The following is a 24,548-nucleotide window of genomic DNA, read 5'->3' on the forward strand; positions in this document are numbered from 1 at the left end:
CAATGGTCCTCACACACACACACACACACACACACACACTCGCTGCCAAGGCGGCTTTCGTGACTGCTTCCTCTGGTCCCTGTATGGTTTCACATTCACCGCACTGCGTTTGATCATGCAAGCCTGCAATATACTCACATCACCGTACCTAATTAACAACGAATGGTGAGGCGAGACACACCATGCACGCAAACACACAATAGCAAGTACTGTACGTATGCCCCCCCCCAACATGAAAAACACACACTTCTAAGTAATATGACCCCTTACTCATGTATGGATTAACAGTGCTGCCTGTCAGAGTTGCTCTTTGGCCATGTACCACACACAGTGCAACTTGCATACCCTATCTGCAGGAGAGGATACGGCCCTCAACAGAGTCCAAATTATTAGAGAAAGTGACATATGAATGGAAATGAAAACAAACGCATCACGTAAGAGTGCTCACTACTGGGGAGTACTGACAGAGTACTACAGATGTTTACATCACAGATAACAACTACCGAATCCTCAAGCTCTTATTTCATTTCAAGAGACTTGGACCTAATGATCAGTTTCTTTCAAAACAGCAATCGGACTTCAAGCGGAGAAAAGTTCTGCAGGGTGACAAGGAGAGTTTTGACAATTCTCTGACACCTTAATGACTGCCTGCTTTCACTGCAGCATGTGGACTGTACCGCTCTCTGCCTCTGGGCTTTAGGGGTTTTAAACATTACCTCAAAAGTGTGAAAATGATTCACAAGCCCGCTTTGGTGTAACAAGACTTCAGCACTCCCTAGAAAATAGACAGATTTGGCATCATTAGCACCCGTAAGTGGAAACTGTATCCACTCCGAACCCTGTTCTGAAAGACAGAGACACTAAAGTCGCTCACTTCAGTTTTGTGGAGCAGTATCGCTCAGAACCAGCAGCATGCCTATTGTTGAGCTGCCACTTTCTGATTAGCTGCACCGTTAAATTAATTAAGCTATTCCTACCTGTGATGGATTAACATTGAGGGAATGGGAAAAAAAATATACTGTTAACATGTGGGAGGATTTCTGTTCTTAAGTCTCGGCGAGCCTGTCCAAATATGGTGACCCCCTCATCGTTCACTCGCAGAAAAACAAAAAGATCCGGCCCCAGCGAGGATAAACAAGGGGTGGGCCAAATTATGGGTGCTAAAATGTGGCGGGGAAAGGTGGTTTCTTTGTGCCTATTTACTGTCTAAAAATATGGCAATGCCAACCCAAAGGACTGTGTGTCCACAGAGATATCTGTGCCAGCACCTTTTATATACACAGCGTTTTCTCTTAACTTGTGAAGTGTAATGAGTATCCTGAAACATTCAATTACAGATTTTCTACTAACGAGGTAAACAAAGCATCAGACGCAGCTCAAAACAAAGTTCTTGATGAGGAGTCTGTAGTCAGGTAATACAGGATGTCTCTGAAGTTCTGGGGGTGGAAGGTGTTGACAGTGTAAATGTTTTCTCTGAGAGAGCGGTGCTAGTGTTTTCCCAAATTTACGTCAGTATTTATGCATGTGTGTACAGGTCCTCTGAGAGGTTTACATATTGAGGGTAATAGGATAACTCTGGCCTCTACCAGCAGTGAAACAGGTGCTTATCTTGTCAGAGCTGTTGTGCTAAGCCAACCTTTGACCTCTGGTTAAGGGCCAATTGAGAAATTAAAACAAAAAATTTGCACGCCTCCGCCCCCATCCTGCTCTTCAGTCCTCTCTGTTACATACGCACTCAGAGGCAAAAAAATGCATGCATGTTTTAAAGGTCAGCCAGATGAATCATTTTACAGCTATTTCCCAGTATTGGGACACTGGTGTTCTGCAGCCCAGCTTGCCTGAACGAGTAGTGAATGAAAAGAGAAAGACTGAGGGAAAAACACTAGAAAAAGAGAGGGATACCAAGGGCTTTACAACAGTGGACAGTCAGAACTGCGTTTGGGGTTTTAGACACAATATGAACAAAGGGAAGATGAAGGGGTGCGGGGAGTAGATGGGGAAACCATCACCGCTGTGTGGGGTCTGTCTTGCGTGCATTCACTAACGGGGTCTGTGTTATTGATTTTCAGGCATGAAGCAGGAATATTGTCCAGGGTTTTACTTTGCTCTGCACTGCCTGCCAAGCTCTTTCTAGTAAGCCTCCTCCAATTACACGACTTTCTCTGACAGATAGACTGACACTGTCTCTTCACAAATAGAACTGCAAACTGAAATATAACCACATCTAAAGCCTGAGCGGCTCTGTTGCTAACAACACTGCGTCTGTTCATTCCACTTTAGCAATCACAAAAATCAGAGCTGAAAATGCTATTTTTCATATTCTTGTGGCATGCTTCTAAAATTTCTGGTTACTCTATAGCCCCAAAGTAAATACAACAAAAATTTATATTTCTATTTTACAGTAGGCTAATCCAAAAGTAATTATCAGTGTTACTTTCAATGTTTTTAAAACTCAACATCTACTTGAATTCATGCTCAATGCTACAAAGGTTTGTCTGTAAGGACAAGCCACCTGTTTTCACTTTAACTTTTTACATTCTTATGGTGAACATTGCACGACAACTAATCAAATTGTACGTATAGAAATAGATTTGACTGTACTATTTCTAACACAAAACATTTGCTGCACTTTTAAACTCCATGGAAGCCAGTTGTGAAATAACTTCAGGTTGTCTTCAGTTTTTATGAATCACAAATTCTTAAAATACAACGCTTTCTCAACATTTTATTGTTGTTTTATTCTAGTTTTCTGACAAAGCTGAGATTACGGAAGTGACTGTTATGAGAGCTTAACTTCATTAACTTTTGTCATGTCCATACTCACATCCCTTACACCAAATATAAGACGCAAACACACACACATAAGCACGCACAGACGGGCATGTTGAAATGAACTTTCCTTCACATGTTCCATAAACATGGATGCATAAACAAGCAGTTGAGTCGCTGAAGAAAATGCTCACATAGACCAAAACACTAAATTATATGTGCCCTAATGCATTGCAATCAAAGGAAATTTTAAGAACTTATTTTATTTTGTGAGAGTGATGCATTATTGTTCTTTGTTTAATGCATAAAATCAATCATGTGCCACTGGTGGGACAGCGGTTGACTACATAAAAAGGCTCCTAAAGGGACATGAAAGTTAAACAAATGCAAACAGTCTAGTGCTCTGCTGCTCAAAGAACGTGATGAAAAATACATGCCCATGAAGCAGAGACTGGATACAGCATGAGGGTAAAGAGAAACTCTCATATTCATATACAAAAGCATCACATGATCTTACCTACAGACTGCTATGAACTTCCCTACAAAAAGCCAAATATGAAGAGCGTAACATGAGAGCCTCAGTAGCAGCATGGCTCAGACCTCAGTTCTGATTTATGGCTAAAATGAGGATCATGATGAGAACAGACTCAACTCATCATCACTAATACAGGTTATCAAGTATTTTAATTAATTATCTACCTTCCAATCCAGAGCCTATAAACTAAGGAATTCTTCTTCCTTTCAGCTGAGTACTACTAAATGTTTAACCCTCCCTCCGACAGAATGAAGTTGTCAAGTGTTTGGGGTTTAGTTAAACTTAGCCCCTGTGTCTCCCCGGTAATCTTCAGGCTCCTTGTCATCCTGCTGCAGCCTGGGGGCTAAGGGCAGATCTGGGATTGAGGTTGATAATGAGCAGGGGGATAAAGTAGAGTTATGGAGGTCTTATCACCCTGAGCCCCTGGGTCACGCGGCACTGCTGGCGGTCACAGTCTGCTTAATCATTCCTAAAACTCACAGCTCTACAGAGCAAACAGGTACTTTAGTGTAAGAAGGTCTGTCCATTGGAAAACAACCATTTAGGGTCTTTGAAACTTGTTTACAGCATGTTAGTGGCCGATTTAAAGGTCTACAGGGCAGGATGACTTGACTTCTGGTCAGTTGGACTTTAAAAATGGCTCCAAGGTGATATCTTTGCTGACTGCTTCACCCAGTCACACTCAGTTGTGTGGGGGTCAGAGGGGGAGACAGGGATGAGTGTGGTGTGTGGTTCGACAGACCTCAGACTGTGATTTGTTGACGAGTATCAGACGGGAGTTGACCAGAATCTGAATAAATCACCGGAGTGGCACCAGTGACAAAACCTTGATAATGTCTCTGTATTGAGTGGATTTGTGCGTCTCTGAACAGGCTTTAATCATCAGGAGCCATTTAGTGGAGCAACTGTTTAAATCATTTGACCTTATTTACAAGAAAGGGGACACTTCTTTCCTTAAAGATGCTCTCTAGACATAAAATGTACATTGTATGTTACAGGTTTTCAGATCACACTTGTATAAAGAGCCATAATTATTTTACAAACCAGTGAGGTCATAAGATGATGGTTGTAAGTATCTAGCTGAGATTTAGGGTGAGCCACTGGGTAGGCCTGTAGAGAAGGAGCTGGCTTAGACATTGAATTGTTGTAAGTGTATTTTCCATCATCATGATGCTAAGCCAACACTAAAAACAACAAAAGAAGCGCACATTTCTTTATCAACATCAAGGTTTTGACATATTCATCTGTAACATGCACTCGTCAGGCGGAACTGGCACAAACTGTCCGAGCTGAGATGCAAACTGCACAGAAAAACAGGCAAGAAATAAAACTAAATCAAACCAAAACATGCCATAAGGTTAAAATCCCACATCCTCCTACAAGCAGACAGCGACTCGTTTCACCAATAATCCTCATCGTTGACAAACAGACGCGTGTTTAGTGATTCAGAGGCCACATCGGACAGAAAACCTGCATCTGAGCTCAACTTCACACAGGTTTTGGAGAGAGACGCTGGCTGCTCACCTCACCAGGCGCAGGTGGAGACGCTGTGGTTGAATATGGAGATCACTGCAGCACCAACCTGCCGGTAAAGACGAGTTCATCACTGAGGGAAGGACACGGTTCATCCTGTTTGATGTAGACAACAGTCACCTTCACTGAAGCAAAACAATCACTGCAGTTTCTTTAAAGCTCTTGCGACAGATATTTGCTGTTGATTAATTGGCACAGTGTGCAAAACTTCCGCACCTGTGCTCCTGCAGGTACATGGTGCACACTGTGCACAGCTCCGCCCACACTGATCCTCCAGACTTTTAATTGGATATAGCTGCGCCATCACGTTTATTATATAAGAAATCATTAAAAAATGCAGCCTACTCACTTGACTGTGTAAGACTGTGGTAAATCTAACTAGGCTAGGGCCTATGTGTATCTGTGGTGAGCATGGAGAAACCTTCTCCTTTTAAGAGATGAATTGTCTGCTCATACTGTGACTCACTCCATACAGTGGAGTTTAAACATCCAAGTGACATAACACTGAGCAAAAAAAAAAACAACATTTTGAGTGGAGGCCAAGATGCTGAGCGAATTGAAAGAGCTTCCCAGCAAACTTGCAATTTTGCACAACACTAAGTTGAGTCTGTGCTGGCAATGCAGTGAATGAGAGGTCAGTGTAACCTGTAGGAGTATCATGCATGATCCCAGCCAGGATGAGACAAGCCAGTATTGTCTTACCATTACTATTCTTACTGCAGGCCGACCGCAGACACAGCAGCTGATGAAAAGATTGATTGGAGGAAGTTAAAAAGCCATTTGATACTACTGAGTGTGATTTAGCAGCATGTTTTAGGATTAAAACTGTATCAGCAGCAGTGGGCCAGCAAGAAGAGTGGATGACAAGGAACAGAGCAGCTTTCTGCTAGTCACTATTATTAGGTAACTTTCTACTATCCTTAGACAATCAGAAAAAAATCCCAACGACTGTCAGGACGGAGATTCAGGACTAGCAGCGGTAGTCCATCAGCGTTTCCATGGCAACAGTGGCAAAAACAGGAGCAGGCCTCCACTTCTTCCCTCATGTCAGTATGTCTCCCATTATGGTTGTACTGTGCGGACAGAAGAGTTCTGCCTGCTAGCCGCAGCTTTATTTATTTTACTGTCTTTCATCTGCAAACCACAACCAATCTGCATCTGAGGGAACTCCACTCTGTGTATCCCATAGGTGTCATTTAGGATTGATTCCCTGGAATTAGCAGACGTCAAAGTGGAACCATGTGGATGTCTGTCTGTCCATCTGTCTTTACCAACACCTGTGATAAGGTTCTTTGGACAAAGAGAAATGAAAAATCGCTGCCTTTGATTATCCACACACAGGCACAGGCAATGCATTGGAAGTTTACCTGTAGCAGTGGGTTAAGTATTAAAAGCAGGAAGAAATTCACTACCATCCAAAATCTGAGATAAATGCTTTAGAAACTCTTGTGTTATAGCCAGATTAAGTATTTTTTCCCCTGCTAAAGCATTTGCTAATGAAGCTTATCCACTTAACAAAAAGACACAGTCTGAGGTCACTGCTGAATTGCCTTGATTCGGTTTTAATATTTTTCCATCTCTGCGGTAAGGCACTAATAAAATGTAAAACTTCTACCATAAGAGTCAGCAGTGTAAACACACTCATCGTTTCTACTTTTGTCTGGATGGGGAAATTCAGACACATATATTTTTTATCACATCTGGGCTCCTCTGGTTCACATGACCTCTTCAGAAAAACTGATGAACCAGTGTAAATCCACATAGCCGCAGAGGTCTGAGGTTAAATAGTGATAATTCCAGCATTTAATGCTGTCATACATCTGACATATCGACCGTTATTGATTAAGTATGGGATCATTCAGGGTATACTTATTTATATAATTCGGGTATGAACAGTGATCCATAACCCACTGAAGAACATTTATAAACAACAGGACCACCAACAGCTTCAATATTGCTGAATTCGTTTCTGGCAGTGTTTATCTTATGAGCCTGCACATCACCACAGAAAAACATCACAACTCATCAGAAGGTCCTTAAGTGGTTCTTTACTTGAATTTGAAAAACAACAAAACTTTGAAGCTAAATTTAACTCTAACAAAGGCCGTTCACACATAAAAGGAATTTTTGTGAATAATGATAATTATAAAACAAGATACTTTTTATTTAGTTCTTTGTCTAACAGAATTCCTTGTAGCATATATTATTATTTTATTATCACTATTATTTCACCAGTTTGCTTGTTTAGCATCATATCATCTGATTAATTCTTAGACCTTCTAAAAACCCAACAAAGCACATTTATTTAACCAAAACAGGATAAAAAAAAATAAATATCAGCAAAGGAAATAACCATTTGAATTTGCACCAAGTGGAAATTTATTGATGAAAAGCAATGCAGTGTTAAAATAAAAGCTTTCAGTCCAAGATTTCAATTTCCAAAACAGCCATTTTTACAGTAATCAAGGTATAACAGCATCACAGTAATTGGTAACTTGGGAGTAATTATTGCACAAACCACCATATTAATACATTCATATCTCTAAGTCTCTATCCTAACATCCAAAGATTTTAATAAGTTACAAAAATAGTACATAATCAACATTAGGTATTTCACATTGTGGATAGACAAAGTACAAGACACACAAAGGTATTTGTATTACTGGAAATCACGATTATGTACAGTGTGTAGAAACCAGCACTGCAAGCACTCAGTGTACAGTACAGTCCTCACTGTGGTGGTTTGAACCCATACAATCTGGTGGCAGAGGGCCTAATTTTTCACCTTTTTCACCTTGGATCAATCAGTTTTTGTATACAAATGGCCAGATGTGGCCAGATTTTAAAACAATACTGTATCGCTGATTTTGATTGCATGGAGTTATATTTTCATTTGATTGCTACACACAGTTATTCAAGCAATTCTGCCTTCAAAAAGAAGGAAACGAAGAGCGAGACAAAGTGGTGTGATCCAACATGAAACATCTGCCACCTGATTGATTCCTGAATCAAATTGCCCATAGCAATGGCTCCAGCTCAAGCTTTTAAAAGAGCGTTTTCACCCTAATACATGGCCCATTACCAAATGGCCATTCATCACATTAACCCTACCTCTAGAGAGCTGCCAGTGTCTCAGTGAGTACAGTGCCACAGTGCTCTCTGTCTCCAGTCAGGACACACTCAGCAGCATGTCCACTTTGCCATGACTGTGTTTACCTCAGTAATACACAAACGCAGCCTGCCGCAGGCTCTATTAACGAAGCAAGAAGCTTCTGCTGATACACAGAACACAGACTGATTGGCCCTCTCATGTTCTATACAGAGATATTGCATCGTGTGAACCTTATTCGCCATTTGCAGGTTTTACAGTAAAGTGTTTTACATTATGATGCAGTCAAAGATTTCTCCACTGCACATGCAGTCCGTGCAACATGCTTTTCTCTCCACTGTCCGTGACCTTTCTGATGAAGATACGACACTAAAGGTTGGTATTAAATGTTCCAGAGAGGATACAAATGCAACAATCAGTGCACTCTTATAAAAACACAGACAACTATATTTTAAAAATTCACAAAAATAAACACTCTCACCAAACCTTTAATTAGCATGAAGCCGTGTGCTTTTGCTGGAATTAAGGAGCTTCAGGCCCAGCTGTGGTGAGCCTGATTACTTAATAATATGGTGATAAACACAACTATCAATCAAAACCCCTGACAGGACTTACAATTCAGGAGAGATCAGCCAAAATAAGAGCCGCTGACTCTTTCATTGCGGCAATGTGTATGGGGGTGTGTAACAGGATACTCACTACAGTCAGCAATGAAGTTACTTGCACCAGTGTAATGATGGAAAGAAATAAAGTGTCACTTTTATTTACAGAGCACAACTGCAGTAAATATAGCTGTCTCTCGAAAACAACAGTTGTGCAATCTGGACTATAAAGTCGTTCAGTGTGGAGGACAACAGTGACACTGTGTTTGAAACACCGGTCAAAGCCACAGTAAACACACCTTACAGTACATAGAATATAAAGTTCTCCAGAGCACAAATATCTTTCCAGTGTGGTTCCTGCAGCAGTGATACTGTAAGATCCCCAAAAGTCACTAACACATGTGACAATATAATGAGGCTATAAAGTATACAGTCAGGTGATAATAGAAGCCGATGCACAGACTGTTGTATGATGTGTGAAATGAATGTGCTGAAAGTGTAGTGTCAAGACAGTTTCAGGGATAAAGACCTAAGCACCAAGTCTACATATTTAATATGCTCTCACTTCAAAATCTGCTTGGTAAGAACTGTCATTTAAATAATCTGTATACAGTGACTTCAGGATCTCTGTGTATTTGGAATTTATCCAATTTTTTTTAAACATTTTTTTCCTAAACACAGATATCACTGGAGAGTCTGTAGATTCTTTGGACCTCTGCTGACTTGCTTTCATTAAATCCACGTAATTATAATAAAACTCCCATATTTCTACATAAAGTATGATCATTATAATTTTTTCCAGACCTAGTGCAATTTGTGACGTAATGTCAAAAATATAAGAATATATGAGCAAGTGTTAAAATAAATGCATAATGAAAATAACATTTTTGTTTATGCAGGAGCTAATAACAAGAAATTTAAATTGTGGATAAAATGATTAAAGCTCTTTTTATTTTTATTTTTTTAGATATACCAAAACAAAGTTTGTTGAGTGGAAATCTTGTTACTCCAATTTTTGTATTTTTGTGATTTTTATTTTTAATTTAAATTGAGAATGTCTAGTCTAGTGTCTAGTCTTTAAAAAATTGACTCTGCAAAGACATAGATTTTCTATTAATGTGTGCCGTCTCTAGAAAGCAACTGGATGTGATCAACACTGTGTAGGCTAAGACTCAAAAATAGGATTTTCTAATTCTTGATTAATTATTCTGCCTGCTAGATCTGTTTTATCTCTTGAAATAATCACGATGGGAATGGTACAGCACATGACCCTATCCTCAGTAACTACCATGTGTTTTGCTGCAATCAGAATTACCTTTTCATCAACAAGAGCCTACTGTGCTGCTAATGCTGCTGATTTTTGCTGGTTGAATATCGTTGCAGCAGAAATGACGTGAACTAAATTCTGGCTCGGAGAGGTAAATCACTGCACCGCTTGGGGACTGCAGCTATTCTCTCTCACCTCGCCACTTTTAGCAGACCGTGGCTGATTTCCTTCCTTGCGTGACTCCGGAGTGTAAACACACAGCCAGAATGACTCATCACTATTTCTCACTTCCATGGTCTGATATAAACACATGAAGGGGTCAGGGGTCACGTTGGGGTGGTGAGTGGGTGGGTGGGGGGCCAGCATGTCTCCCCATAAGACATCTTCCATTCTCTAAAGAAGTCACAGCTTCCTGTGGCCAAAGCCGCACGCCTGCCCACTCCAGCCTAGAGGAAGGAGAAAGAGAAACATAGTTAGAAATAGAGAGAGAGGGACAGGGGCAGTTTGGGTGATAGATGACCTTCTCTGTCATGCTGCTCTTCAGCAAAATGGAAGGAATGCAGTCGTGATGAGCCTGTATCTCTTTTCACCCCAGACAGGACAAGGAAAAGAGTGATGGTTGGAGACGGATGGAGAGGATAAAGTTGGATTCATTTCTGTGACATAAATTATTCATTTGTGCTTCACCAAGTAGCAAATTGATGTATATGTCATTAAACCTTGTTTATATGCTCCTGCCAACTTGTCTTTTGGGTCGATTGGCACTTTGTTAAAATGGGATGTCTAAGAAAATCCTGATCAGCACTTTGCCCTCTGGAGCCCTGCGTTACTGCAGGGTAGTCGAGGTGGAAGGGAGGGATAGCTACTTCCTTTCAGGCCTCAATCTGAAGAAGGGCCAAATACAGTCCAACATCAATCACTGTGCACTCCACAGCTTTCCCTGTACCATTGTTATAGAGCAGACCAACGGAAAGAGGCCGGTAGCAGGTGGAAATAAAAAGCCCTTTGACAACCATAGGGTAAGATTCCTCCCAAGATCGTCACAACATTTACACAAGCCAAAGGGAGCAACGTCTGGCAGCAAGCATCGGTCTGCACGCACACACACACACACACACACACACACAAATATTTAGTCAGCAACATTCTCATGTGCACTGACACATGAACACACGCAGCCACAGACAGCCATTACAAGCACACAAAACCAAAGGCAGCGACCAACAACTAACATCTTAATGTGCATACACGTACAGATGAGGATACAGACATACATGTGCACGTGTGCAAAGAAACCAAAACACAGACACTTGTACATTTTAACTCCTCCTCATGTTATCATTAAAAACAAATACAGTTACAATCGCGGTATTAAATCAAACAACCCTTTTTACAATATTTGTTGGATTTTCTCTGTGAAGATTCTGTCAAATTATTTCACTTTGCAGGTGGAAGATTTCCTGGTGTTGTAGATTAATATGAACACATAATGTGCTGAACAAACACAAACAGTATCAGAAATTATCTAAACGTCAAATCAAAACACACACACACACACACACACACACAAGGAAACTTTCTTTTCAATGATGTGTATTAAAGTTAAATATTAATAAATTAATTCTGAAGTGACAGAAAGAGGTACACATCATCACTCTTGATGTCACCTCATAATAACTCAGATTTTGTTTTGTTTTTTTCCAGTTTTGAGTAATCAAGCTGATTTCGTCTGTATCTTCATTGTTAACAGGAACTGATATTAGTAAAAGCAGCAAAAGTTTTTTATTCACAGGAAATAAAACAAAAAGGTTATTGGCTAGAAAAGCTGAGGTGTAGGTAGTTCAAATATTGATATTGAAGATTAGCCTCATCAGTTTCACCAGATTTTTGGGATGTGAATGATAAAACTTGACTCTTTTAAGTCTTTACTTAACAGTAGATGGGAAACGGATGAGCTGAAAGGTGCATGCAAACTGGCTAAATGAGTTTTTTGTTAATAGTTGCTAACAGTATTCTGTCTGACTTTTTAATCATAGATTGTTTATTTCTGTTTATAAAGATAATTATCCAATATGGCTAAAATGCAACTCTGACTTAGTATTTCATCACTGTTAAAAACCTTCCATGTGATGTCTACCATTCATTTCCCCCTGAGCCATTAACAGTTACACTGATTTTATTTAGACACAGTTTATACGTTTTGGATTCGGACACAGAAAATGAAGAAGCATAGATAATTTCTAACAACTTCCAGTGCACGCCTGGCTCCATCAGGAACACATTCAAATTTGGTGAAATAAACAGATACACATACAGACAGGAGATGTGTTACTTCCTCACAATTGGACTAGCCCTTCCTTTACACATTGCGGCAGCTACAATATTTGTGCCACTCTTGTCTTCATTCCAGTTTCTTCCTACCCTCTTGTTTTTTTCCCTGGCACTGCCCAGTGGACTCACCACACCTCCCCCTCAACTGTACTTCTCTCCACTCCTCTCTTCACTTGGGATCACAGGCAAAAGCCTGGCAGGATCACTGTCACATGATGCCCATGCGTGTGATGCTTCACTGGGACCCCCCTCCACTCAGGAAATGCTCTCGGCCTTTTTCCCACCCTAGTGTTCTGCTGCGGAGAGCTGGGCATTACACTCCAATGTAGTTACCATCCCAAAGCATTCCTGACTGATTCCAACCACTAGCCTGGCTATGGGTTCCCACAGACAATGAGGATATGCTCTAATTTCAAACCGGCCAGAGCACTGGGTATCACGTTGTGAACTACCAAAGATGTTTATGGCAGAACAGAGGAGTTTGAGCTCCATAATAGGCAATTATGATGCCCACTCATCCCCCTCCCCGTCATTCGGTTTGTGATTTGTCTGTAGGTGGGTTTGGTTGTGCACAGATTAAAAATAGCCAACCCATTCCAGACAAAAACTGCGAGGGACACGGAACACACAACGCAGAAATGATATCTCCCATTGTGGTGTACTGTTTGGGAATTCTTAATTGCTTTTTCCGAAGCAGCTTGCCACAGGAAAATCCCCCTTCAGAATGAAGAAAAAAAGAGTTGGTGGGCTGCGTGTAAACACCATAGATATTATGTACTGTAAACATTCATGTAAACACATACGTATAAACCCATGTCGCCCCATGTGCACCCATCAAACTACCATCAAGGCAGTATCAAAGGAGCTAACCTGCAGCAGAGCCAGTTGTGGCCTGCATCTGCCCTCCCTCTCTCTTTTGTGTTCTCCACTGTGGTTTCTGCTTCAGCTCTTATTATTGATGTCTCTCCTTGCATCAGACAGACCATGATGGACTGGCCCTGGGAGGTGTGCAAGGCTACAGGGTGGGGCACCAAACAGGCTCCCACTCACTGTGTGGGACTGAATCTTCCTAGAAAGGTCACAGTAGAGTAGAGAGGAGTGGCGAAGCAGAGCGTCAAAGGAAACATCTCAACAAAAATCTTGAGAGATTTTGTTTTTAAACTATGTTGTGCAGTTTTTGATCTGCACCCATTTGTTTTCATTAATAACTGATTATGTAAATGTAATGTGTAAAATATATCTAAATTATAATGATGTTGAGAATGCATTAATCATTTATTGATTTAATAATACTTCATTAATACTATCTGGTAGAGAAACTTTCACAGATATAAGTGGTCAAAATAATCTCTAAATACTCTAAACATGAGTAGCGTTTAAATTAGATTTAGACTTTTTTTTAATGAAATATTCCTGTGCTTTATTTATTTACTTTTTCATAATGCGCCTTCTTTACTGTAACTGATCTGAAGACCACACACAGGTACTACAGTAGGACAAAGAGAAACCTAAAATTTGAAACCTAAAAATTGAATGTCAAATATTGTCATTAAGTATTTAGCCAAAATGACTTTAATGACCATACAGGAAAAATAGTGGTAGTAAGTTTGCCCTATATAATTCTATGCTTGACCAAGTCTGATATGTTGTATTTTATTTATAAATACTGTATATTAGATTGTTAACAAGCCAAAGCCAAACCTTAAATTCCCCACACTCACATTTCACTATAAAAATGTGAAATTTATAGTCTACAAATTTTTATAAACTGGGCTTTATTATATAAACTTATAGTGCAACAATCTACACTGAACCCTCAACCACACTTTGAATTTTATGTATTAACATTTACAATTTAAATTAAGAAATTAAAAACAAGTTAATTTTTTTTACTTACTAAAAATAAATAAATAAATCAGTATGGCAACTTGCTGAAATGCCAATTTGCTGTGAGCAGGTATTTTACTGTGTTGAAACTTTTTCCCAGCAAGTGCTAACCACAGTTGGACAATTTGGAATTCGTAAAACCTCTGGTCCTGCCAAATCCTCCCTGCTGCTGTCCTTCATGTTAAATTATGTGGTACTGTCTATGATCACAACATAAACCAGACACAATTTTACATATGCTTTTTTTTCCTATTGTCTGAAGGGCAACATGAGACTGTCTAAAGAGCATTTTGAAACAGAACCGAATCCGCTTTAACATGTGACAAGTGACATAACAACTGAATAAGAAAAGAGCAACCCGACAATTTGAGTGGGTTATTTTAAATTTGATAATACAGCACACGAGGGACTGGTACGTAGGCCCGTGAGCATTTACTGTGCAGACCGGGGTTCTTACAATAACATATCATGACTCATATGTTTTGCCAAGATGAGCTCTTCAGCTGCACAATTACAAATAAATACTTTGCGTCAGACGCGTCGAAAGACCAGACGACCGCAGAGCGATGCAAATGACGAATTTTACGCTCTATCTTTAACACAATATAATTCAATTCAATGTGCAATCACACGTTTAATTCTTTTAAAAGTCTACAATATCCTAACACTGCCGATGATTTTCCACTGTCAATTAGACTATAGCTCAAATCAGTGATACCGTGTTGGAAGAGCTGTTGTTGCAGGTGTGCAGAGCGCACAGACAGGTGGGCGTTTTCTCTGAGTAACATGTGACTCACGCCAATGGGATTTCAATTTACTTATTACACACACAATATAAAAGTTATCAATTGTAATGTTAATTTACTGCAATGTATAAAGGGATCGTTTTCGACCTGAGATGTTGTTAAACATGTGGTAAATATATTTAAGCTCCAGTCCAAATTTAAAGCCACATTTTTAGCGCACTTCGGATCGTTATTAGCTCCCCTGCATGTGATGTAAGTCCAGTTATTATTATTATTGATTGAATTACGTTCTATATATCTTAAACTAAAACACTTTTTGAATATAGGCTACCCTCTGCTTCAATCACCTGTTTCGCTTTTTTAAACAAATGAAATAAAACGAAAGAGTTGGCATCAGCTCAGTAAACACCCTGAAAGTCTCACAAGAATGGATCACTTAAGCTATAAAGCGTGACCTGAACTGATATTTGGTTTCCTGCATTTAAAGTTGACTCAGTGAGTTGGGGGTGTAGTGCGTCTGTAGCGGGTTCGGCGTCGGTGCCATGCCCAACGACACTTCAGGAGCGCGGCTATTTGGCACAGTTTTAATTTGAACGAGTTCCCGTATTTCCACACCCAACATGGACATCACATCACTAAAGGTATCATCAACATAAACATTTAATTAATCAAGAAATAAAGGAGTCTGCGCATGGGGACTACTTTTCTTTGCGCCTTTACACACAACAAGGCACGTGGCAGATAGCCAAGAAAATTAAAAAGTCATAGAGCGCACTTCTGCTGCAGCTGATTACTGGGAGGGTGGTGCCCATCAAACACAACTTCAAATCCTTGTAGCGGCCCAATGCGCGCAATCAGCGGTCTGCTAGCAATCCCGTCCTTTCTCGTTCACATAAACACCACTTAAACGAAAATATACACGGCCACCTACAGCGCAGAGAAAGTGATGAGGGGGTAGCCACCTCGACATTACACTGTTTTCAATTAAAGTGACAATGTTGACTGAACTACAGGCGACACTGCGGAGACAAAGTGCCAGAAAACCAGTTTCAACGCATCTTAAAAGTATTTGTCGGACAAGAGGTCGGAGACTGTAAAACCAAAAACATGGTTTCCACTTCAAATGTGTTAATAAAATCATTTTAAAATCGTCAGCATCCAATTTTTATTCAAAGATTTAGAGCAAAGAAATATCTGGACGCATTCTTTATTTCAGAATTTCTGCAATTTTAAGACGAGGCCAGCACTCGTTTTACTTTTTGACGAAACTGACAGCTTGTTACTTCTATATCTTCATCTAAGGGTGGTTTTCATTGTTTGCATGCTTGTCCGTCACCTTCGAGTCCTGCATAGCCTGTGGATAAAAAATTATTCTAATAAATCCGTATATGTTCATCAGATAAATCTATTCTGATACCAAACTCTACGTCGGTTACAGGCTCTCTGACTAATATCTACACTGTTTCTAACTCTTTGTACAATTTTTTAAAAAAGGCTATTTTTTTTTAATCTATTTATTTGAAATGTGAATTTAAACATTTCTATGTCCAGTGTGTTCAAGAAAAATGACAAATCTGTCCTATAATAAACTATCTAACAAATCAAACCTACTCTTACGCGGCGCCCAAATAACTAATAATAACATATTGACAATAAGTATTAATAACATCACGACAGTTGCTTCAAAACTTAATTCAAGTTCAAGTCGGATGAACTTACGGTCAGTTGATCAATCAATCAGTGGCACTGTTGTCCAAACAAAGTCCCTGCGGCCTCTCTGTGACCCTCTGAGGCCTCCGTTCACCACCGACCAGGAAAACTGGCTTATTTCTCAAAGACGGACATTTGTGAGGACAATTTAATCTACGTTCAACATTTAAAAATCTCTGAGCTCCTTTGGAGCCGCCTTTATCTCGCCAACAGTTTTATCTGTGAGGCCAAATCAAATTATACTGTTGACCGCTGCAGCTTTTAGATCTGTAATCCACCCGCTGTATTCGCCTAATTGGTAAGAAGAAGCAACAATTTAGAAGTTAACCATGTCGTGACTTGCTCTGAGTATTGTAGAAGAACACAGCGTGATATCCATTAGATTTTAATGTGCAACGATATAACTAATGATCAAAACACAAAACTGAACCTGTAAAGATCTGAATATTCTGCCTGACAAGGATTTTCACATTATTATAAAGGCCTAGTGTGTGTGTGTGTGTATTTGTGTGTGTATATATACATATATGTATATATTTATATATACATATAGTTGTTTCTAGTTTCTAGAGTCATCATCTCTTTTAAGAAGTGGTGATGGAATCTATATGAAAACATCCATATCTACAATCCTGCAGAATATTGTAATCAGGTGAGGGGTTCAAAATTGGTTTCAGTGCACTAAATAACAGTAAGACGGGCCGGAAACCCTGTCTGTACGGTGCACACTGCGGTGTACCTCCACCTAAGTGGTCGAGCATTCCTGAGGATGCAGCGCTGTCAAATATTTCATGATGGGACGTCATGGAAAAGTGCATGACTTTGTCTGCTGTGGCGCAACAGGGAAGCTCTGACCTCGGCACTCAAGCCTCAGTGATGACGAACATAATCTGCTACCGACACTCTCATGCAACCTTATTTCTATTTTTACATATTCACCATAAATGAACAGTAAAACAGTAAAGTGTTTAAAAAGACGCTGATGAATTCATTATAGAAAAGAAAGGATTTGTGTTTATTATGGATGATTCACATATCCGATTGACTACTGCATCACTCCAATGAACACTACTCCTACAACAATAGGGAGCTAATAAAAATAACAGATTTTACTGCGTTTTACTGTGGAAAGAAGAATGCAGCAGGGAGTAGCGTATCAGCGTATAATCGTCCAACCTTGACGCTTTGGGTAAACATTGCAGGCAGTGTGGTTGGATGGACATCCAAGTTAAAAATGCCATCATATACTGGATATTACAAAGAAAGAATAACATGACATGAAGCGAATGAGTGTGTGAGAGAAAAAAAGCGCCTTAATGGAATGAAGTCATCAGCCGTAATTAAATGCAGTGGGCAGAGAGAGGACGGGAGCGCGCCTGCCCTAGTGCGCGCTGGGTGGTCCGTTACGCTGATAAATGTGTGGCCCTCACTCCAGGCGAGTGGCCGAGCAGGCACCGGTTAAAACAATACTAACATTCATTTATCGGTGGGTTAAAATCTTCTCTGCACCAACAAAAACTAACAGTGGCACGTCTGTCACCTTTGAGCTGACAATGAAAGTTTGACTATGAATTGTTTTGTCGCTTCCCTCGTGGCAAAGCGCCTGGAACAAAAAACACATCCATTCCTGCTCTGAGAATGCACATCAACAAACCATTTTAGATATTTAGACAGAGATTTTTTATTCAAATATACTTCGTCAAATTTAACACATAAACGTTCCCAGAAAAACAACAAAGAAACCAACAAACATTCTGTGATTTTACGCACGGGCCAAAGTGCGCAAAATTATACACTGTACGGTATTTTCTCCCTCTTCTCATTCATACTGTTAAAATCAAGAAATTATAATAAGCATCCAGATTTTGGAAAATAAAAATAACCCCGACAGAAACCAGAAGCAGAACGAGCCCATCTAACAGTACTTACCGACAGGCACAGAATCACAGGCTGCAGCTATGGAGTTCTCCAGGGAACAATAAGCAACCTACTGTCAACAGTTTCAGGTTATGGACTCTCGCACAGATGTACAAGAGGCAGTAAATCGATCTAAATTCAGACCTTTCGACTTCTAAAACACAAACAGGTAAACAACTAATGCGCGGCTTCATTTGAATGATTAAAATGCAGTCGAAGCAAAAACATTCTGCAGAGTCACTTCGTCCTTCTAGGCTATGGTGTCATATTAAACAAACTAAACATCTGAGGCTGTCCAGCGTGGCACACTGAGTTAAAGCTGCCACAGTCACTTCGGCGATGTTTTGATGTGTGTGTGTGTTAAACCCACCTTATTTTGTTTCTTGGATCAATCGATGGTAAACTGCCTGCAGGAGACGATTTCAAGTCCCCATCCGAGTTTCTGTGCTCACTGCTCGGCAGAGTTTCCACCTCTCTCCTCCTGCGTGCCTGCGTAAATATTATGACTGCATTACACAAACAATATTCATGTGTAAAAACGTCCAGCATGTACACAAGACGCTGCGAACAGACGGACATATCGCGTCAGATTGGGTATTAGCTGATCTAACGGGGCTTTTGCTTGATTTTTTTATTTAAAGAAGGCCAGGGAAAATGTTTACATTTTGCTGTATAAACATCCTGCCCATGTTCCTGTCTATCTTTTACAGAAATCAGGAGGGTGGTTTGGAATATGAGGGGCACGCTCTCCGGTAAATGCTTTTTTATGGACTAAACATATTTTGTAAAATATTACATAAGTTTAACAATAATGTAAATGTCATCTGTTCGTCATGCTGGTGCATCAAACATGTGGCCAAAAAGGGAGACATACTAATTACACGGCGAGTTAAAAAAGGTTATAATACACTAATCTGTTTCAAAATAAAACATTAAAATATAAAGTATTGTTAGAAAACAAGGCAAAAATATATGTAGAGGCCCAGTGCAGAGTATTTAATATCATTATTTTATACTCGTGGAATAATCATGAGCCATTTGAATTTCTTGCTTTTCTATAGCAAATGACAACATATACGTGTACAGGCTATAATAGATATAAATATTCTCTATTTCAGTCTAAGGAGAAAAAAAAAAAAACATTTCCCTGAAAAGTGAATGCACACAGATGTGGATGCTTGTGGAAGCCCACCACTGAAGTAGGAGGGACATGGGCGGGTCCCAGCATTAGGATGGCCAAGACATCCAGCTTCCAATGCGCTGATGGCAACAGATAAGTAAAAAGTGAGCTCCTCGGACGCACGACAACACACCAACTGAAGTGGAAAGCGGCTCCTGTTCTGCTCCTTATCCCATTTCGGACGCTACGTACAAGGCGGCCCGGCTTCAGACCGCTGCAGGACTGGGTCAAAAGGAAGACGTTAGAGTTCAGGAGACAGTCTCGCCTTTGGTTTGTGCGTTAGGTTTATCTTCGCTTGTATTTTTGGCGCTTTATGTCAGCGAATCAGAATTCGACTTTCTAGTGTTTATAGGTGGAAATCAACTATTTTTGTTTTGCCATCTCGAAGACTGCATCTAACTAATGACGGCAGAAGTCCAGCAGCCCCCAGCGCAGACTCCTGCCCAGAGCAGCCCGATGTCTGCTCCGGAGAAGCCGCACGGACAGACGGCGGTGATGGAAACCGCCTCCTCCACCACGAAAACCAAAAAGACAAACGCAGGGATTCGTCGACCAGAGAAACCCCCTTATTCATACATAGCTTTAATAGTCATGGCTATTCAGAGCTCTCCAACCAAGCGCCTGACGCTCAGTGAAATTTACCAATTCCTGCAGAGCCGCTTCCCGTTTTTCAGAGGTTCATACCAGGGATGGAAGAACTCCGTGCGTCACAACTTGTCCCTAAACGAGTGCTTCATAAAACTACCCAAGGGCCTCGGCCGGCCGGGGAAGGGGCACTATTGGACTATCGACCCGGCTAGTGAGTTTATGTTCGAGGAAGGCTCCTTCAGAAGGAGACCCAGGGGTTTCAGGCGCAAGTGCCAGGCGCTGAAGCCCATGTACAGCATGATGAACGGCCTTGGTTTCAACCATATCCCCGAGTCCTACAACTTCCAGGGGAGCGGTGGGGGGCTTTCCTGCCCGCCCAACAGCTTGTCTCTGGACAGTGGGATTGGGATGATGAATGGACACTTGGCAGGTAACATGGAGGGGATGGGTCTGTCCGGACACTCCATGTCACACTTGTCGACCAACAGTGGACATTCGTACATGGGAAGTTGTACAGGATCCACTGGGAGTGATTATCCCCACCACGACAATTCCGCCTCCCCTCTCCTCACCAGCGGGGGAGTCATGGAGCCTCACCCTGTCTACTCGAGCTCAGCCTCGGCGTGGGCTTCGGCTCCCTCGGCCTCGTTGAATAATGGTGCCTCCTACATAAAACAGCAACCTCTTTCTCCTTGTAATCCAGGCGCAAACCCGCTGCAGCCAAGCTTGCCCACACATTCACTAGACCAGCCATACCTGCACCAAAACGGGCACAGTACCACAGATTTACAAGGTAGGCTCAACACATCTATTTCACTACTAATGTCACAAAACGGCAAAATGTTAAAACTACAGCTGATTTTAAAACTGAGATTTAAGAAAATGTCCATTTGAAGCAGAAATGTGCAGTTTAAGTAGAAGAAAACACGTGAATATGCATTTAAACGATATTTTCTACATCTTTCAAACCTAGTTTATACATTTTCATGGTTTAATGCCAACAGGGCCTAGTTGAGAGTACATTACCTTATTTGAATTGCGCTGTATTTCTTTAGCAGTCACTAAACAGACTTATCTCCACTGTGCAAAACGGAGGACGTGTTCAAATTAAGACCATTAAGGAAAATGATGTAACTAAAGGAAACCACATATTTTCTCCCGAGAAAATTAAACTTCGCCACTGTCTTTTCCTAATAAAATAAAATACAACACTCATTCAAGTAAAAATCTGAATTTAGGGGGTTTAGCATAGTTCAGTTTCTGGAAGCGGTAAAAAAAAATAAAGCAAGTCCCAAGTCACAGGGAGAGTCTGCCGGGACAGTTCAGAGCTGTGCCAATCTCCGCCAAAGAAAAACAAGCGCGGTTTGGTCCAGTCTGCCTTGCCCCGAGGCCCTCAGTCCTGAGGGACTGGCGTGCAAGAGGGCCACTGTCAATTAGCCCTGCGAGTCTCCACTTAATTGTGGTCGCTAAACTTTGAGTCTATGAGGATAAAAAGACTTCAAATGCATTTAACAGGACGACGAACTGTAGCTTTACTGTAAACGTTAACTTTTATTTATGGACCTAAATTACTCCTCTTTTACAAAAAAAATGCCAGATCCATGTGAAAAACACAAGTATCTGTTTGAGAAAACGCCTACACTCCACTTATTTCACCAGCACAACACTCTATTATTATTATAATCCACATTATTATTAGCAGTAGTAGTTAGCTGCAACCTATATAAAATATTTTGACGCCTCTTTTGAATCTAATAAATCAGGGTCAAGGCTTTAGCTGCTAAGATTAAATATCTGTCATGGACAATTGAAAATTTACATTGAAAAACGTTATAAAATATTCCAATAATTCTGTAAAGTCTTTATGTTGCTTTATATCTAGGACACTAAATAACAACCTTAGAAAATAAAAATGTAGGCCATTAAACTAACTCTTTTTGAACTCACAGATAAAGTCTCAGACTTTACTCTTTTGAATTCATATTTTTAAAATGCCTTTTTGCAGGTATTCCTCGGTACCACTCCCAGTCCCCCAGCATGTGTGACCGAAAGGAGTTCGTCTTTTCCTTCAACGCTATGACGTCCTCAGCGATGCACTCACCGGGCAGCGGCTCGTACTACCACCACCAGCAGGTCTCCTACCAGGACATCAAGCCCTGCGTCATGTGATGCCTCCACGGACAATCTGCAGACCGGAGGAGGGTGTTCACAGAATTGAGCCATGCAGCAGATTGAACTGAAATGAGAGCAACCGAGTAAATAACCACTGAGAGACGAGAAGGCATGCCCTGGCCCTGGCCCTGGCCCTGGAGAGTGCTCACTGCTTCAAGTAGACCGGACTACTTTTCTGTACTGTTTTACACAGCAAAGACACGGAGACAGGCCAATAACAAAGCAACCACATAATAATAATAATATATATATATATATATATAATAAACTTTTCCATGCCATCAACATTAACCAGCGGGGTAAAGACTGTGCGTGTGAAGCCCTGCTGCTGTTTGGTACTAGGCCTGCAAAGCGGATGACCTCCACTCCACACTTTTGCTCATGTTTATTCTTCTTGTTAAAGTAGGCCAATGTACAAATGCACACTTACATTTTCTACGTTTAAGGTTTTTACTTTTCTTGTCCTTTACAAATTAGATTGATGCTCTTTTTCGGACGTACATACAAGCGTTGAATTTTTTAAATGAACAATTATGGACAATACACGTTTACTGTCCATATTTACTGTGTAAAAAACGATGAAGGCACTTTTTGAATAGCCTATAAGCGCAACCTTTTATTTATTCTGTAGGCCTACATATTTTAATTTCAGGCGAATTGGCCAAGGAGGTATATGCTTTATTGGCAATATTTGTCAGTACGCTTAATATTTGTTTTTAAATGAAAATTGAAAATATGTTGTAAGCACTGTTATGTCGTTTGTGTTAGATATATGTAAACCATTACTTTCAGCACTGTATACATATATATATGTATATATATATTGTTAGAAAAAATAGCGAGGGTCCATCAATGAGGGCTAATCTTTAGGTTATACTACAAACATTAATTTGTAAGAAGTAAAATATATCTTTTTGGCTATTTAAGCCTAAATTCACAAAAAACAAGACATCTTTTATCACATATCCACTCCTCCAGAAATTTCGGGGGGTACACTGCAAACGAATATGGCACCAAAGCTAAAAAAAAACAAAAAAATAAATAAAAAAACGCATTTTGCGTGTTGTAAAAACGCAGCATTTATATTCATTCCGGGTCTTGTAGTTAATTCATCTATCAAACTGAAATCTGGGCAAACTGAGTTCCTGTGGGTTTGATCCACAGCGTCTTTGGAGATACTAAAGCTAAAAATGTAAAGCACAATACGCACACACGCCCCACACCAGGACTACAGCAGTGCCACAGAACAAATGTCACAGGAATATGGTGCCTCGTTGTAATTCAGGTCAGACTATGGATGAAGCCAGAGTTTGGCAGTTTAACCAATCAGCGCAGCAGCCTGTTTTTATTTCTTATGTTTCACCTGGCAGGAGCAGGTCATATCTGTTATTGTAAACTGATGTTATACGAACAGTCTGATTTTCCACAAATCAATGGCAACGAATCATTGGTGTAGATTTAAAATAAATGCTTTGAACTGGTAAATACGCCTCCTATTTGAGAGTACCCGCAGCAATTAAAGCGTAACGAATCACACAACAGATCTCACTGCAAGGTGAAAAACCCACAGCTCTCCTTTGCACTGGTTGTAGTGTTTTCTGCAAAAACGTTTTGTCCTAATACTATTTCTGTATAAAAAAAACAAAATAAATGGTGCTGATCTAAGTGAAGCTTAGGCTACTTCGTGTAATGAGGAGTTCAGGGTTGTCCGAGATGAATATACTTACTTATACTTACTACTAAAAAATAATAGACTTAAGAGAAACAAATTAATAAACTAACAACTTACAAGAAGTAAAGATCAAAGGGTTTAAATAAAACATTAAGGGAAGCTGTGCATGCAAAACCATTCACTTCCCCTCTTTAAAAAAACTCCATGCTGACTATATTGCAGAAACATCAACCTCACTATATACAGCAAATGATTAGCTAATTGGTTTTACAGCAGTCAGTAACTATTAGTTCAGTGGCTTCATATGTAACTGCCTGCATGTGGATTAATGCAGTAAATATTAATTGGAACTGGAATAAGTCTAGATTTCAAATCATTTTAATTTCAGAGAAGTCTATGGTGTTGAAAACAACAGGTGATCAGAGCATATGATGGGCAGTAACACGTATGGGACACATTCAGTCAGCCAGATTACTCTGTTGCACCTTCTGTAAGATAGTTAAAGCTCCTTCTAATAATAATATCCTACT

The 24,548-nt window shown here is 40.3% G+C and overlaps 1 protein-coding gene and 1 long non-coding RNA gene across 2 annotated transcripts; one reads left to right on the plus strand and one right to left on the minus strand.

Moving 5' to 3' along the window:
• Positions 1-7,198: 7,198 nt before the first annotated feature.
• On the minus strand, positions 7,199-18,995 carry LOC113174313. Its single transcript, XR_003299899.1, has 2 exons — positions 18,777-18,995; positions 7,199-10,261 (listed from the first exon to the last, which is right to left on the minus strand). It is a non-coding gene; the product is annotated as an uncharacterized LOC113174313 (long non-coding RNA).
• Positions 18,996-19,647: 652 nt separating this feature from the next.
• Positions 19,648-24,016, plus strand: foxf1 (forkhead box F1). Its single transcript, XM_026378204.1, has 2 exons — positions 19,648-20,967; positions 22,180-24,016. Exons 1-2 carry the CDS (start codon positions 19,989-19,991, stop codon positions 22,341-22,343), a joined length of 1,143 nt encoding a protein of 380 aa, XP_026233989.1. The 5' UTR covers positions 19,648-19,988; the 3' UTR covers positions 22,344-24,016.
• Positions 24,017-24,548: the final 532 nt, after the last annotated feature.

This window comes from Anabas testudineus, chromosome 3 (genome assembly GCF_900324465.2).
Source record: "Anabas testudineus chromosome 3, fAnaTes1.2, whole genome shotgun sequence".
NCBI classification, from domain to species: Eukaryota; Metazoa; Chordata; class Actinopteri; order Anabantiformes; family Anabantidae; genus Anabas; species Anabas testudineus.